Here is a 17514-nt window from a genome sequence, read left to right on the forward strand (position 1 = left end):
AAGAAACTTAAACCACATTTCCTCAGTAAACAATACAATTGGTGTAACTACAGATGTTTCCAATGAGACTTCCCTTCCTGAACTTTTAAAACAGCTCTACGTGCCTCCACAAACGTCTGATCACGTGACAACCTCCCCTTGTCCTTTAGTGACCTATGGCCAGATTAAGTTTTCCAACTATTGCTGAATCAGACCAGGGAGCTTAATGAGGATGGAGAAACAGTAAGACTGTGGTTGCATGTATGAGGCTGAGGGAGACAGTATGTGCCTGTCTCTGTCATTTAACAGAAATACAGTCCCTTATGTCAAACCGACTTTATGTTACATGGTCTCTTAAGGCTTAAAAAAGAGGCCCGAAAAAAGCCTATTACCTATGCAAACTGATGTCACCCAGAGAAGTGCTGTGAATGTTTTCGGTTAAAAGCATCAGAGAGGAGGGAAAAGTATCTGTGCTATCACTGTGCAGAGGAATAGAAAATGTACTTATGGACGCAGGGACAGGTAACACATGCGGTGCATTGTGTGACTCGCTTTCACGCCGTAATGGCTGTGTTATTCGCAAGAGCGCCACATCCATAGCACTGTATGGAATCATAAACGAGACCAGAAGCTATCATCATTACCATTAGCTATGAAGCAGTCGCCTTAGCGGGGATCATTGCTCCCCTCAGGGATGCAAATTATCCACACGTTGCTCCACAGCTGGGCGAGATTGAGATCATCTGAGAGAAAATCCAGTTTGCCAATAACCCCCAGCTTTAACTGTTCACTGGGTTTCATAATCTCCACACTGCTGGAAACACCTTCTCATCAAGTCATTTCCGTATTAATTTGTAAAACATTATTTATTAAACCAAGTGAAACAATGAGATATTTGGCAACAGCTCTGAATACTGACTGAGACCTATTTTCAGAAACAGAGAAAATTATTTTTACTGCCCTTGGGAATTTGTTTATGATTTGCTTCAAACAGATATTCATTTATTAAGATATTTGTTAAATGTTTAGGCAGTTTTCAGCTCTGTTGTTTTTAAATGTGAATATATATCCTGAGCACCTGACAGTAAAAATCACAGAACAGCTAATACGTGGGTAAAATAGATAGATGGTGGTGGAATAAGTGGAAAGACTAATATAAAGGAATATAATTTGGACAAGCTAATGCAATGCTTTGAGTATACACTCTGATGGACAACAATGGTGTACATGCTCTCTCAGCTTTTTCATTAAACCGGTTCATTTTAATCGACTTCTTCCTTGAACACTAATCCCTTCAATCCACTGATCCGTGGATCCTCAACTTGATGCTGCTTCCTAAATTTGAAAGTAAAGGAAGAAAATGCCACAGCTTCTAAACTATAAGTGGATTTTAACACCCCATGCACAGAACACAGAAAAGCACAGGACGTCTATGAACAAACACAACACAGCAATGTCCGGATACCAACCTTTCTTTGAAGTCGAGAAAGATCTTCCCCAGGCCGCTTCCTCCACTGACCATGTTCATTTCAATGGCTCGCAAGAGAGCAAAGTGGACTTTGATCACATCCTAAAGGAAAAATAACAATAAAAAGTAGAATTTCATCATCACCCCCAGCCTGAAACATTGACACAAGGCTGGACGGATCCATGGTTTCACGTTGTTTATGATCCTACAATCCAAATGTTGTAGCTGAAATTGAGACTCATCAGACCGGACAACTTTTCCAGTCTTGTACTATAGAAAATGTAGTGAGGCTGTGCAAATTGTAGCTTTATTACAGTAACTGATCTTTTTTCAAGGTTCATTGTATTCGGAGGTGCTCCTCAGCATTCATTGGTTATTACGAGTGGCTATTTGAAGCAGCCTGGACATTCTCTTCTGACCTCTGGTATGAACAAGGCGCTTTCTCACAGGCAACTGCTGCTCACTGGATATTTTCTCTTTTTCAGAATATTCTGTGTAAACCCTAGAGATGGTTGTGTGTGGAAAAAAAGCCCACCAAATAAGCAGTGTCTAAAATACCAAGACCAACCAGTCCAGCAGCTAATAGCCATACCACATTGAAAGTCCATTAAATCACCTTTCAGCCCCTGATACTCTACTTAAACTTCGGCAGGTCTTGACCGTGTCTACATGCCTTAATGTGCTGGGTTGCTGCCATCTGAGTGGCTGATTAGATATTTGCATTAATGCTCTGTCTGATTTTCAGCTATTTGGTCCTATGTGAAGCACTTCAAAGTGCAACCAGGATGAAAGGTACAAATAAAGTTTAATTAACTGATACAAGAACTCATCTTGAAACATTTAGTACACATTGTTGCCCTCTCTATTAAACTCTAATTAGTTCAGATTGCTAAGTGAAGATATAGTTGAGAAGTTGTATTTTTAAGAGAGACTGAGAACACACTCCTTCTGAATGTGATCATCTTTGCTATTTAGGTTATGTTGCCTAATTGCCAGAACGCTGTGCGTCTATGTGGCTTCTATGTCCCAGAAAAAGAGAACAGAGGAGATCAGCAGTATAGACCTTTTTCACAAAGGTGGCTAAACATTTATTGAATATTACAGTTATTTAACATATTTTATAACCCAAGATTATTCGACATTTCTCATGAACAAGCAAGTATGAATCCCTGCTACTTTATCACCACTTTCAAATCTCCATAAGCAGTCTGCAGCTCTCAGACATAATGCATAAACCTGGGAGAAGCTGGGCAATACTGTGACACACATTAAAACAAACACAATGAGTATTTACAGTTCAGGGCCAAATTAAACTATAAATACTCATTATAGGAGAGACTCAAATAAACTACAGCTGCTTTGTGTGTTACAGGTCAGCAAAACAGGGTGACTCATTAACATAATTTAATGCAACTCTAACCACATGTGGTCCAGAGTGCGTGGTGGTATTTTACACCAATGAGGCATATTTTCTCGGCAGGAATGTTGACTGCTTTCTACTCTGGCCGTGACGAAAACACTGAGCAATGACAACACACTCAGCCCGAAGCAAAGCATGAATTTTCACAGCTTTGCACCCCTTAATATACAGAAAATATAAACAATAGATCCCATCATTCTTTCAGCCATCCATACACATATCGAGTTATTCGCTTGGTGTGAAACGCATCCAGGTGTGCCGCACTGGCATTATGTTGTCTCGTAGAGTGGTTACTCACCTCCAGGTTTACAAAGATAGCCTCCATGTCCTGTGGACTCAAGACTTGCCTCAGTGGGATCATGTAATTCTTGAGGAAAGGAAGAAAAAAAAAAAGAAAATTGGTGATTTTATGGGTTTTTTTGTTGTTTTTTTTGAATAGCCACAGATTTCCCTTTTACAAACAAACAGTATAACTGGCATTTTCTCTCATGTCATGTGTGAACAGTTCACAGATCTGTGAAAATGACCCACAAAAATATCAGGCTGTGTTGTAAAAAATCCTTTTGAGGGCTAAGTGTGCAATAAATACATACAGCTGTTATTTACGAAGCCCACTTATGCTTAGAGAGGAAAAAAATATACTTTTTATTTCTCTAACGCTGCTTTATGGTTGTCACATTTCATCATCATAATGATAACAAATAGATCAACTAAGAAGCAACGCAAAGATAACTGGGTTTATTAACCCCAACTCAATTAAGCTTAACGAGTCCTCTGATCATAAGAAGGTTATTTATTCTAATTTAGACTTGTGCTGGTCTGGTGTGGGAAACACAGGATGCACATTTAGTTTAATGAAATTAGCGGAGCGGATGATTTGTGGCGCTCCATGAAATCGTGAATGAAATCTGTCAACGCGGAAACTGATGCCATACCAGCGCCGATCTCAGCGATGGTTTATTACTACACCGTGAAAGCTCAAACGTACGCGTCAGGGTGTGAGGGTCTGAGTCTTTGAGCACAGAAAATATGTTGTTATAGACAGAATGTTTGTTTTTGATTTTCTCAGTAAACGGCAATCATACTTTGTAAAATGTTGTGTGTCCTGTGCTTCGCAAACTTCACGGCTCATATTCAGAAGACACACCGAGACTTTAGTCCTGGATAACTGTGAGAATGTTTCAGTGTCATTCCCTAATAAGCTAAAATGAATTGTGACCAACTGTGCTACAATTACGTGAATGTAGCGTGAAAAGTCAATGTTTTAAATATGCTAACTCAATTAAAGAAACCGTGTCAGCAGGGAGAGAGTCACGGCTGTTTCTAGCTTTCTGTGTTACATCTGCTAAATATTATTATTATTATTGTAATTAGTCAGACAGACAGACACGTACCACAAAGACACATTATACAGTAATGTGAAAAAGTCTTGAATCCACTTTTTTATTTTTCATTAGGAAAATCCAAAATAGGCGTAGTGATTTATTGAAACACACAAACATAAACAGAAATATAGAACATAGGGGAAAAACAAGGTTTGTACAATTCTGCTGAACTTGACAGTCAGTATTTGGTATGGCCAAATTTATAATTCAAGACAGACAGAACTCTCTTAGAAAAGCTTTCTTGTAATTCTTTTAGTCTTTAGGATGTTCTCAGGGCTTCTTGCAAGACATTTAAAGCAGTTAAAAATGTTTCTTTCTCAGTTAGGCCTCCTGGCATTCTTTTGTTATTTAGGTTTTAATAGGTTTCATTTGTTTTTATTTTATTTTAATGTGGTTCTTTTTTAATATTGTTTACTAGTTTTTCTAGATTACTATTAACAAAATGTCTAAAGATATCATTTTAAACCATTTTTTTGCCAAGTTGTCTGCTATGTGCAGACAGCAGTGGTTCTCGAGTTAGGTGTCTTTTTAATGCCTGAACTATTTTTTGCTTTAGTCGTTTAAGTGACTTAAATAACTATTCAAATTATTTTGAACGTCAGTCAGCTAAAAGGACTGTACTAAAAACGTCACTGAAAAAGACAAAAAAAAAAAAAAAAAGACAGCCACTGTCCAAAGAAGAAACACTTGCAGAAAAACCTCAAGGCCTGTTGCTGAAGACCAGTAAAAACACACACACACACACACACACACACACACACACAAAAGAAACAAAATAGAAAAAATAGTCTGGCTACCTGCAAAGAAAATATAAAGAAATGAAAGTGACTGTTGCACAGCACTACAGACAATAAGAAAATAATGTGCAAGGGTAGGAGCAGAAAAATAAATATAACCTTTTAAAATGTTCTAGTGGAATAAGTGAATAAAATAAAAGTAAAATAAAAACTAAAATTAATACAAATGAATAGCTTCACTTTTATTGTAGTATATTCCCTTTGTAGGCAGCAAAGTATTAATCAGTTTTTCTAAGCTTGATGTGAATAAGTCACAGCTAATGTTACAATGACCTGATATAATTACTGTGTTTAAATGTAATCACAGAGCGGGCAATCTTTGCAGCAGAGCCTTGTGAATAAATATAATCCAACACTGCTCCCTTCTCTTTGCCAGAGATGATCGTTCTCTTTCATACAAATACTGTGTGGAGTAAGAACAATCACCTGTGATAAACTTCAACACACAAAGAATAAAACACCTTTAAGGTGGGTGGAGAAGCATGCATATAAACAAATTTTATGATTAATTATTTCAGAAATATTTATTTTTCCCCGACACACATAGAGTATGTTCTCTCATATGTGATGTGTACTTAAAGGCTTAGGGATCAGCGTCATCCTTGAAAGCTGAGATAATAATAATCATATTGACCTACTTCCATGACACTTGTGTTCAAATATATATGACATTTCCATGCTGTGACCTGGCCCAAAGGTCTGAACCACCAACAAAGAAGTGACAAAGGAAAATTCAAGCATTGCATGGTTGTGCCAAAGGGAAAATGCACGCTTATCAGAAACTCAAATAGAGCTGTATTTGTAAACTCACCTTCTCAATGTCCTCTAAAGTCTTGTAGTACTTTGCTTCAGTTTCCTGAATCTCCACTAAGCAGCAGTTTCTCTTGTCATCTTCTGTCATACCCATTTTCTGCAGTGAGAATCAGATAAAATAATCAGTGACGACGATCACTTTGAACAGTTATATATTGCTAATTGTTTCAGTGATTATTTTTTTATGTTACTAAGAATACATTATAGGCTAAAATAACAGGGTCAGCATCACTAGTTTGCAATTTAAAGGACCACACAATGCTTTGATGTTTCCATCAAATTCTGCAACACTTTATTTCAACCTGTACTTGAAAATTTTTTTAGAAATTTTTGTATAACACTACTGCTATAAGAGCTGACTGTTGTTTTTATGAATTCCCAACTGTATGAAAAGCAGACTTATGACAAAGTGTTTGTGTCGTGTAATCCATCAAGGCCGTCGACTTGCGTTATCAGCAAGAGATAATGCAGTGCAGTCTTCCAATACAGTCACTTTTAGTCAATTTGCATGTAAACTCCTTTACTCTGCAAACATAATGAAATACTGACAAAATGAATTTAGACTTCATCTGACAGTTTACACAACTTATAGTCAGCTGTGCTTTCCTTTGCCAGGATGATCCATCCTTCATCATCAACATCTCTTTTTTATGTAGCCTATGATTTGTCCAAAATTAAGAAATTTTTTAAAAGCTGAGACAGTAGGAACAAATCTAACTCCCACCCCCCCCCAAAATCTAACCCCCAATTATTGTTGTGTTTCTGTTAAAACAAGCAGGAATAAATGTAAAATTAGACATGTTTTGATACATGCTCGATAATCCAGAGAAGTGATTCTGTTCAACTGCAGGCAGCTGAACAGAGTTTTCCCCACAGGTTTCCTCAACTTTACAAACAGTGGTTATGTAACTATTGTTCATAGGGTTGGGGAAACCTGCAGTCAGCTGAGACTGGATGCATGATGAAACGTTTCTCCCACTGAAAGCTATACATCCAGATGAACAGAATCATTGAATGATTTTTTTTAATGTATCTGATTATGTCAAAGATAAATTTCTAGATGGTGATGACACTGGCTATGACAGAAGGATGCAAAATAATGAGCTTTTGAGCGTCACTGTATGTGTGGGTTAGCTGGTTTAAGAAGACATATGTAAAGAAATGTACATGAATCCAACGTTGTCAAGGCAAAACAATGCAAGCAGGCATGCTGTGATGGAGCCAGGTTAAGATGTGAAAAAGAGTCAAACTTCTTCAGAGGGCCTGATGTCTCCATCTTCAGATGTGTATGTATGTGCATGCTTTGTTGAAAGAACAGTATACTGTAAGTGAGAAACCCTGTTGATCATGGCGAAACACACCCACACACATAGGCTTTGTTTCCATAGATTTTCCTTTTTTATGTTGTAGTATGATTATGAGCACCCTGAGGAATTAATAGCTAAGCCATCTGGAGTAGATCTGGCTGTTGATAACCAGTGCTGGTAATACGAAAACTGGCACTAACAATGCAAAAATACAAGTCCAGGCCTTAGGCCAGCACAGGATCAACCAATCCGAGAAGTAGGGTTCAAAGCCAGCAGCATATTGTTTATTTGCTTTAGTGTGGCAGCTGGCGATGCTAGCTGAAGTCAGCACTGCAGTCACAGAGCTGAAGTCACTAGCTCTGAGTCAGACTGAACCAGATGGGGTATCGTTCACCATCGGTCCAACGGTCAGTAACTTAATTGGCAGATCTTTCTCTTGGGATGCTAGGAGTTGGTTTTAAATAAGGTGGTGGAGGGAATTTGCTGACAGGGTGTTGTGAGTCACAAGCACAGTGGCACTCACCTGCATGTATCTGATCTGCAGCATGAGAAAAGCAGAGCAAGTCAGAAGTAAAGATTTGTCACTGATTATGAAAGAGACATCTGCTACAGTTGAGTTTAGAGACACGATGTCATGCAGATACCGTACGACAATGACAAGGCCGACCACAGAAATAATCTAAAGCTAGTTAAAAGTGAGTGGGGGTGTTTCCTCTGGCACTATTAGTTCATTGCATTCCTGTAATGCAATTCGTTATGGTAAAATGAAATCATGCAAAAGAAAATTCTTCCAAAGAGTGGGGAGAGTTGCACTGATTTAGTCATAGACCGTCACGTAGCACATTTGTACAGTATATTAAAAAACAACAACAAAAAAACGCAATCAGTAATTGTGAAAAGAAAACAAGTCCTTAATGATCAAACAGGAGTTCTCACCATGGGTTGTCGTACTTCCACTTTAATGATGTCCTCATAGATGTCGTCCCCATCATCCTCGCATGGCACACAGTCATAGATGTCATCCTCACCCAAGTCATGTTCACTGGGGGAAAACACATGCACTTTAGATGAACAAGTCCATCTAACCACCAACCTTCAAAACCAAATGATAAACAGTCTTTTCTCACACCTCCACGTCAAACTTCTTTGAGTGCACAGAGCAGGTGAACTAGCTTGTTATCCTTAACAAGCCCTGCCTGAAGGATACTAGTGATCTAGGCAAGGGAACACAGAACCTGGTGTTCACAAAGCTCCAATAAGTTATGAAGTGGCATCTCTCTTTAATGTATTTATGTTGTTTTGGCACCCAGCTAGCTCACTGACCTTTAATTAGGCAAGCAGCCAGCAGAGCACCGACAGTTACTGTGGAGAGGAGGATCTCCTGGGAAAGATTCTCATGCTCTGTGAGCCAAAACTGTGTCTCCCCCTGCTCCGTATAAGCAATTATTGTTTGGGAAACTTATTGAGGCGGCAGGGATCCCGCAGCAGGAAAACACTTTGGCAAAGGGCCCATCTCGATGCAGTTAATAAGAAGGGAGCTTTAAGTCGCAAAAGGGAAATAAATGATTAAATACTGTAAATAAATAAAGAGAGTTGCCTGCTAAATAACAGAGGGCAGCTGTTTGAACTTGCTCGCTTGTTTAAACAAAATTCCATTTACCTAGGCTGTATTCAGACACAGGGAGCGTAATGTTCTTGTATTACAATAAGTTGCCATAGATTCAACCAACTTCAGTGATGAAGCCCTTTCTTTTATAATTAGTTTAGAGCATGATGAATAAGCTGTTAATTACTGTACTTGGTTCTGAAGGGTGCTTTGATCGTGATTTCTAAACAAATATATGGACATTTATTCATGGTGAACATGGGAAATATCATATGCATCTAAAAATATGTCTGTGTTATTAACTTTAATGGTGGTCTGACTCCCAAAAGGGATGCAAATTTAGTCACTAAAGGAAAAAAAATGATCTTAATTGCTTCCACGCTCTGTGCTGAACTCCAGTTTCTGTGAGGGTTGACAACCAAGACACACAAATGTACCATCCACCTCCATCTTTTGTTATAGTTCCCAACATTCGCTGCCCTGAAATCTTCGGGAAAAGGACGCCTAAGGTTGAGGCTCAGCGAGCATCCGCTCTTTTTGAATGTCCTTGAGCAGAACACCAGCTCAGGGGATGCTGTTTTGTACTCTGACCTCTCTGAGTGAGAACAAGAAAGAAGAGGGTTTGCTCTTCTTGGATGAATGCTGAATCCTCCAAGTGGATGTGCATGTGATCCCTAGCACATAAACCTGCCTGTTTGTGCATTCTTGAAGCACAAACCTCACTGCAGTCTGGCTAATGGGGGCCATAACCCAGCTGCCGTTATACCAAAACAACCAGATCCAGACCACAAAATCCTAATTCCCCTTTAAGATCACTGAAATTGGTTATTTTGTTGAGCTTTCATAAGATTTATTAATTCATGCATATTTGAAAACAAGATTTTGTAGCACAGGTCTACAAAAAAAAAAAGAAAAAAAAGAAATCTTGTTTGTAGGTTGGTGGATTCCATCCACTGTGATGTGACCTTCTACACGTGCCATCAAGGCAGTGGCATCCCTGCTTTCACTGCTGTCAGGGGAGGAAAAAAAAGCGAAGTGAGAGAAATGCCCTCAATCAAATATGCAGCTTTACCGTAATGCTGGTGCTCAGGTGCGTTTGAAGTTTTAATTGAGGTGACTTGGTTCACTATCAGCACTGCGTTCCATCTTTCTTCATTAAGTAAAAGTGTCTCATGTTGAATACTGAGAAGGCTGCGTGGGAGGACAATGGCCACCTGATGCTGTCCCTTCAGTATCTCCTCTCTGAACTTTGAGACTACCGCACTCTCCGCAGACACAGATGAGCGCCATGACAGAAAGGCTCTTTGGAAAGCAGGTAATTCACATATTTTTTTGTTTAGTTCCTCAGACAGAGCTTTATATGAGGGAGGTTTAGTGCAGTGACATGAATGTTGCCTGTTAAGAGATCGAATAGGAAGTTTGTAATATCTAGTTCGTTTTTATCTATTAGAGAAAGCTTGGCTCACTGGAACATTTGTTAACATCTGTTAGCTTCTTCATCTCTCTTAGTTATTCAGTTTGTCACTGATCTTTTTTAGCAAGTAAGTTCAAAATGTATGCATGTTCTTATTAATGATTAATGAGTAATTACTGCATTATACTGATGAACCAGATGCGTAACTGATTATGAAAGCCAAACTTTTCCTCTTTCTTATTTCGATCCATATTCAAAACATCATGCCAAGTTTTACTAATATGTGTTTTACTTATATGCCAACAGATATACAATATTTTATCTTGCTTGCATTTAGACAACCAATATTCATTATGATATTTTCCTTGTTGATTATAACAGATTGTTGCAAAATAGCATTGAGACAACATTGGAAAGGAGGTGTTTTACAACCGTTGTCATATCATTAATGTTAAACCAAGGAAACAAGTAAAGTAAATAGCAATCATTACCACACTGCTGAGCATTTTTCTGCTGGGAAATTTTGGGTCCTGGAATTTGTATGTATTTTCCTTTTGAAATGCACCACCCACTGACATTGTTCAAGAACAAGCACATCCCCTGGGGGAGGATGCTGCTATAAAGGTTTTACTAGCACAGGACACCACAAATACCTCCTCAGAACTGCTTGAGGAACACAACGAAACAGCCCAAGGCATTGATCCAGCCTCCAATCTCCGCAAATCTTAATGCAATTGAGAGGACTGGGGGGTACAATCCTGAGCCACAGAGGTCCTGCCTGACAAGACGCAAGACGTCAAGCATTGGCTGCAAACGTCCAGGTGGGACCGTCTGTGCTGTTCTGGTCCAATATAAGCAATATACCCACCCGGCAGATGGTTTTAATGATGTGGCTGTTCAACATAGTATGTGTAGTCAATCAAATCTGTGTGTGTATACACTGTGGGTATGTGTGTGTGTACACACACTGTTAGAAAGGGAGAGAGCAAGAAAACAGTAAGATCTTTCTATCCAGTTTAGTAAGTCACATGAGAATTATACAGCTTATTTCTTTATACTTAATAAAAATTGCATTTATGTGCATGTGCACATGTGTAACCATCACAGTGAATGATTAAGGAATGGAAGTAGAGGACCTAAGGACTAACAAATTGGGTGTGATTTTCTCTCTGATTACACAGTGACAGGCTTAAGGCTGTCTAGTGTGCTTGCATGCAATTGGCCTGCTGTAATGTGCTTCCGGCCTTCAATGACATAGAGTTAACATGGGGGTAGTAGAACGTGACTCATCATATCTGAGCTACTGAGCACATGTCTCTGAAGGCTTGGCTGCTTTGTGTATTTTTATTTAAATTTAAAAAGTTGTTTTTCTTTGTTACTGCTTCAATATTCTGCTCCAGCTCTGACCCTCCACACTGTAGCTACTAAACTGCATTTGTGCAGTTCAAAATCAGAATAAATGGGGCAGTAGTTTAGCTCACTGGGATGTGGGGAAAAAACCCTGTGGGATTGGCACATATACCACAGAGGAGAGCACAGATATTGGGGCAAGGTACTATAAATGGAACCTGGAGCTTTCCTTAAGGTTTAGGGCCACAAATGTGCCTCGCTGTAGTACATTCACCGCATTTTGATAATGTGCACATGAGCAGGGAAGGTTTCACTACACTGCATAAAATACTGCATCATGGGGACACTAATATACTTTGGAAATGTATAGAAAGAAATCTTGGCTATATATAAAACATTAGTTTGATGGAAAAAACTGGGAAAGCACCTGATATCAACACCCTCGGGCACAGATTCTGATAACCTTAGAGGAATCAATACTGTACTATTTCCAAAAAGGCAGCAATGCATATGACATCATTAATAGCACAGTTTCTCTCCTTGATTGTAAAGATTAAAAGATGATAAATACTATTACTATGTAATACCAGTCATTTAGAGGCATGATGCTACTTAATACCTTGCATTAAGAAAAAAAAAGAAAAAAAAACAAACCTTAACTGAGCTCACTTCATGTTATTGACTTTTCATGTCAACCTGCCTGAGGGATTAATGGAGCAAAATAAAATGCAAAAGAGTGACACAAAAGGTTTGTGACAGTGCATGCTTCGGAATGGAAATCTATGTGTTCCTTTCGCAGAGCAAGAGTCCCTTGGCGACTGTGCCCAATCCACCCTGATTTCATGGTTTGTCAATTCCAGGATGGAGTCATTCCAGATGGGAAGAACTCTCAGCTAAACGATGTGAGGACTTGACTTGAGAAGGCCAGAGGGGAGAGGCACAAAGTTTAACATATTAACCTGTGAGACCTCAATTAGGATGAAGGCTGACCTCTATCTGAGTCATACAGTATACTTGTGGAAACAGATACAGTCCAGCAGAATGCCAAATCATCATATACAAATAAACCATAAGTGCACCTATCAGGAAATCTCCATTCCATTCATTTGCACTGAACATTTCTGGGTTAGCCCATAATGACTGCTTAAAGTATCATTTGACATTCTTCCGCCATAATATTGTAATTATGGAAATCTTCTTGCGACAAACCGTCACATGCCTAAAATGACACATGCAATTTTCAGGTAATCGAGAAGTGGGCATCACATGTCTTGCCGCCTCACTCTACTCCAGCAGCGCCCATCAAGCAGTATTTGCGGGGGTGATAATGTGCCTGATGTGAGCTCTCTCTCTCCTTGTGTGTTATGTGTAAAAAAGGGTAACTTGACCGCTGTGACGTGACGACGTCTGCAATTCATGAGTAAAAACAACTTCAGCCAAGCAGACACGAGCTCTTTTTCATGCTCACTGCGTTCAGGAGAGACTCTATCACCTGCAAAAGCTTTGACAATTGTGAATTAGGAAAAAAACATTAAACACAATCGCTGAACTTCACCAAGTCATAAAAGGTTGATTTCATTCCCACATGAGCGGCCAGAGCAGCAGTTTCATCTCAGCCGACATAATGTCAGTTTTTAAAACTCAAGTCAAAATCCATTTTTACAGACATCGGTCAAACGCGGTTAGCACCCACCAAACTTAATGATGCAGTTCTATTGATTTCTATTGTTTGCTGTATTATTTCTGTTTTACTTTTCCCATACAGCTTTTCTTTTCCACACTTAATATTTTTGGTGACAATATTGCAGTATTATTTCCTACATGCTGTTGTTTTTATGACACCATATGTCCTGCCATTGCACTATTTTCCTCCACTGGGATGCTTGTTGCACAGAATAGTTTTACATCCATAAAAGTTATTACTGCGGGAGGATTATCGCTGTCCTCTCTCTCACTCTCGCAGTTCAGTCACGCACCCGTCGTAAATTACGTGCGCATCAATATTTCAGACTAATTAATAAGCCTCTGAGAGCAGGGTTATTGCTAGCGTGGCCTATGTGCTACTGTGTCCAACTGTATTAAGTGAAGGACATGCTGATGAATCAATTATGCTTGTGTCCATTGGTGAAACTAAATGCATAGATGTTCAGTGGAAAAGGTCAAGAGCAGCTGCACTAGAGAGCAGCATGATTAATTTAATAAGACCCAGCCCTCTGGACCTACAGGTTACACAAAGAGCAAAGTGTTACAACACCACTGACCATTTCAGGAAAAAGAAAAGATTAACTCAACCTGCTGCCATGGTTACAGAGGCTAAAACCCATCAGTGGAGAAAGGACATTTTGGAGGTTAAAAGTTAGAGGCAAGACACTAGTGCAGTCGATAAGTGTCATAATGGAACGCCTGTGACTGTTTGCTGTGCTGGGCTATTGTTGCTACTGAGGTACACACTGACTAAAACCAGCGCATCTTTCAGCAGTAATTTCAGCAACCTGGACAGTGCACACCACTGTCACTTTTCAGGTGTATTTAGAACCACGGTAAACACAGGGAGCCTTGAATAAGATTGACTTTTTTTTTTATTATACACACACACAAAAAAAATGTTTCATGGGTTTCATGGCATTACTCCACAAGTTTTCAAATTCTCTGGTTAAAAATCATGCGGTATCCTGATTAACCTCAGGAGTTCTTAGGTAGGCTCCAAACATGATTTATAAGTTGTCCTCCCACACACAGAATTGAAGTTTATAAAGAAGAATGTGCAGAGAGAAACGCACCAACCTCGCTCACGCTACACACCATGAATACAGAGATTGGAGGGAGGCAAGCCCACAAAGTGGATAAACTGAAACAAGACAGGCTCAATATAACAGTTCAGACAGTCTGACGGAGTTTTTCCTGCTGTTTTCTATTTAAATAAATGTTTATTGATATATAAAATTTACTGTTCACAAAAATCATACCCAATTATTGATTTGCAATTAGATTTGCAGGGATCCTAATGATAATGTTAGGTGTTAGAAATAGCTGCTGCCATGCATAATGGTCTCTTTTCCTGCTGCAAGCTGTTGCACTTTGTTGGCTGTCATTTGTAATCCAACTTTTTCTTTTTTTTTTTCTTTTATCTCTGCCATTGTTCTTTGCTCTGTACTAGATAAGGAGTACAATTTGTGTGCCAATCTGCGAGCACACCGTGTTATTTTTAGAAAGCCTGCATCCACGCTGTCCTTTTCACCTCACGCCATATCTGTGCACCTTGGCTCTCCCTCTGTGTCTCACTACTTGAAAACCCCTTCTCTAAATAAATGGAAAACAAAAAAAGGAAAGCAGCCTCTCACTATGCTCTTTTTCTTTTCTTTTTTTTCCCTTTAGTTTATGTTCCATGGTAAAAGCCCATGTTCCAAGTTTTCAGGGCTTCATATCTGGAATTAAATCCATTACTAGCCGTTTTGGCTAGCCCTGCTCTTCTGGTGCATGAGAAGATGCTAAAGGATGATTATGTATTCAGCGGGCATATATCTATAGCTCGCATGCTCGCCTTTCTATAACTCGCTCTCCTCCCTCCTATCTATCTGTGATAAATGACACCATTCTCAAAGCCTTTAACTAATTATTTTCCATTAATCCGAGTCAAGCGGCTGCTGTCATCGCTGCCAACTCTGAGCGCATCTTTCACAGACAGAAAAACCCACCAACCCACCTAATATGCACCAAACCAGGCAGCCCGTTACTGAAGGAGGTATAGAGGCAGCTAAACCTGGAGTGATGCTGGTGTTACTGTGGCAACAGGAAGAGTGACACAAGGCTCTATGCGTGTGTAATTAAGCAGTTAGAGGAAATTGGCAGAAGTGACAATCACAGTTCACTTTTAAACTTCGCGAGGTGCGTCACAACCGACAGGTAGAGAACTGTTACATAGTCAGATGCTTTTTTTTTTTATATAACCGGTGGTTCATGTGAGCCTATTCAGATTAGAAAAAACAATGTAAAACTATACATAAAAATGGGGGTAAAGAACAAATGAAAAACAACCATATGCTGTATGTCACTTTAGTAGATGCAGAACAAGCTGTTGTTTGTATATTATTTATCTGTTGCAACATAAAATTATAATGAAAAAACTTTATACTTTATAATTTTATAAATCTGAATATTTTGAAACAATGCCTAAAAATTTTTAAAGAACCTGGCATCGCTATACAAATATATGTGCATATGAATATGCAAAACTTGTGGGCCCAGGGTAAAACCTTTGGCACTGTGGCCATTTCATAAGTGCGAAACATTTCACCTCCCACATCCAACTTTATAATCAATGATTAGCAATTAAAAAGGGTCAACATTTAAGTGCATCAGTCTTTTGTGTTAATCTTTGCCACAAAAATCTAAATTACAGAACTCAGTTTCAGTCTACATTTCCCCCTGGTTGTCCATGTCCTAATCTTTATGTAGGACACCCTCGACTGAGTTGGCGTTTGCTAGGATATATGGTGTTCATGGTTACATTTAGGGTTAGGAAAAGTCTTCGGAGAAATAACACAAAGTCCCCCTAGGTGACGAAAAACAGTTTGTGGTGAAAAGAAGACTTACTCTGCCAACTCCTCCAGGCTCCGGTACACATCATCCTCATTCTCAGCAGTATCCTCCGATGGAAAAGGTCTGGCACACACGCACACACACATATGCAGACACAAAAAAACAAAAAAAAAAAAACAAAAAACAGAGAGTGAGACAGAGTACAAAATGCTTTATCACTGCAACAGCTCAGTGTTCCAGGTAGAAAAATAACTAGTCAGAAACGTCATGTTACATCTGTCAGGTTGCCACTCTTTGCTCCATCATTTCAACAGCACAGGGGCAGAATCTATTCAACAGAGGACCCCATCAGTCACAAACAACATTGTCAAAACACATCAACATACTGCTACTGGCTGATAAAAAAAGAAAAAAAAATCTGCCATCTTCCACCAGCCAACCTTCTCAGGAATTCAGGAAGGAATACACTATTTTTTCTTCAGATGGCTAGGCAGGTGGCTCATATATCCTCTCACAGGGTTTTTGGACAGCTTGTCAAGGACCCTCAGGGGCAATGTAAGGGACTGACTATGAAATACAAAAAATGACCAACCTGAATGCAACCTTCACTGCTTACACGAATCAACTGATCCTATGCTGAAATTTCCCTTTCCTGCAAACACTGTCAACAAACAATCCTCCAAAGGAGTAGCAGAGCATAGAAGTGGAAGATTAATCAACTAAATCAATAAACAGCATATCTTTAACTCCAAGATTTCTGCCAACTTTACTCTCAAATGCATGATCAGTGTAGATCTCAAACGACCAACGCTGTTAAATATCCTTTTTTACCAAGAGCAGATTGTGACTGCTGCAGATTATAGCCTATTAGCTTAATGCTGTGCACAACTGAAACCCATTAAAGTCACTGAGGTCATGATCAGTGCTAATCATCAAAACACAAATGGCAGAGAAACAGTTTGTGTATTATTACTACACACACTCTATACCCTAGGACAAACAGTAAACCTTATGTAAGTCTCCAAATCCATAACACTCACGTTGTTTTACAGCTTACACAAATACTACAATTATTATTATTATTTTAATACAATGATAACAGCTTTTAGAAAAGTAAAGCATGGTTTCTTTTTTGGTTTCCCAGAAAAAGCAGAGCACCAGAATTGGACCTTGGACCTCCATTTTATGCCACTGTAAGTGATTTCACTTGCAAGGTATCAGATTTTAGTTTCAGGTGAATCGCATGTTATTCGTCTTTCAACATTAAAGCCGTTCATATGTGGTGATGAGGTATTGTTGTACAATTATGAGGCAATAAGCCTCACTTCTCTGTTTGCCTTTTTTAAAACACTGAGAGTAGAATTAAAGCAGTTAACTCTACTGACATTTATTAAGTCATTTTCAGTTCACTTAACTTAATTTTTTAATTCTCTAAC

General features: G+C 39.0%; 1 protein-coding gene across 1 annotated transcript in view; it reads right to left on the reverse strand.

The window, feature by feature from the left end:
* The window catches only part of vav2 (vav 2 guanine nucleotide exchange factor), a 58741-nt gene that overhangs the window by 32898 nt on the left and 8329 nt on the right, over positions 1-17514 (reverse strand). The window contains exons 2-7 of the mRNA XM_042214224.1: positions 16133-16201; positions 8106-8211; positions 7693-7707; positions 5861-5959; positions 3166-3234; positions 1449-1549 (exon numbers count right to left, since the gene is read on the reverse strand). Of these exons, the coding sequence (XP_042070158.1) occupies positions 1449-1549; positions 3166-3234; positions 5861-5959; positions 7693-7707; positions 8106-8108 (287 nt within the window). The 5' untranslated portion in view covers positions 8109-8211; positions 16133-16201. The remainder of the gene's footprint in view (positions 1-1448; positions 1550-3165; positions 3235-5860; positions 5960-7692; positions 7708-8105; positions 8212-16132; positions 16202-17514) is intronic.

Source organism: Haplochromis burtoni, unplaced genomic scaffold (genome assembly GCF_018398535.1).
Source record: "Haplochromis burtoni strain Fernald_Lab_line unplaced genomic scaffold, NCSU_Asbu1 Contig_533, whole genome shotgun sequence".
NCBI classification, from domain to species: Eukaryota; Metazoa; Chordata; class Actinopteri; order Cichliformes; family Cichlidae; genus Haplochromis; species Haplochromis burtoni.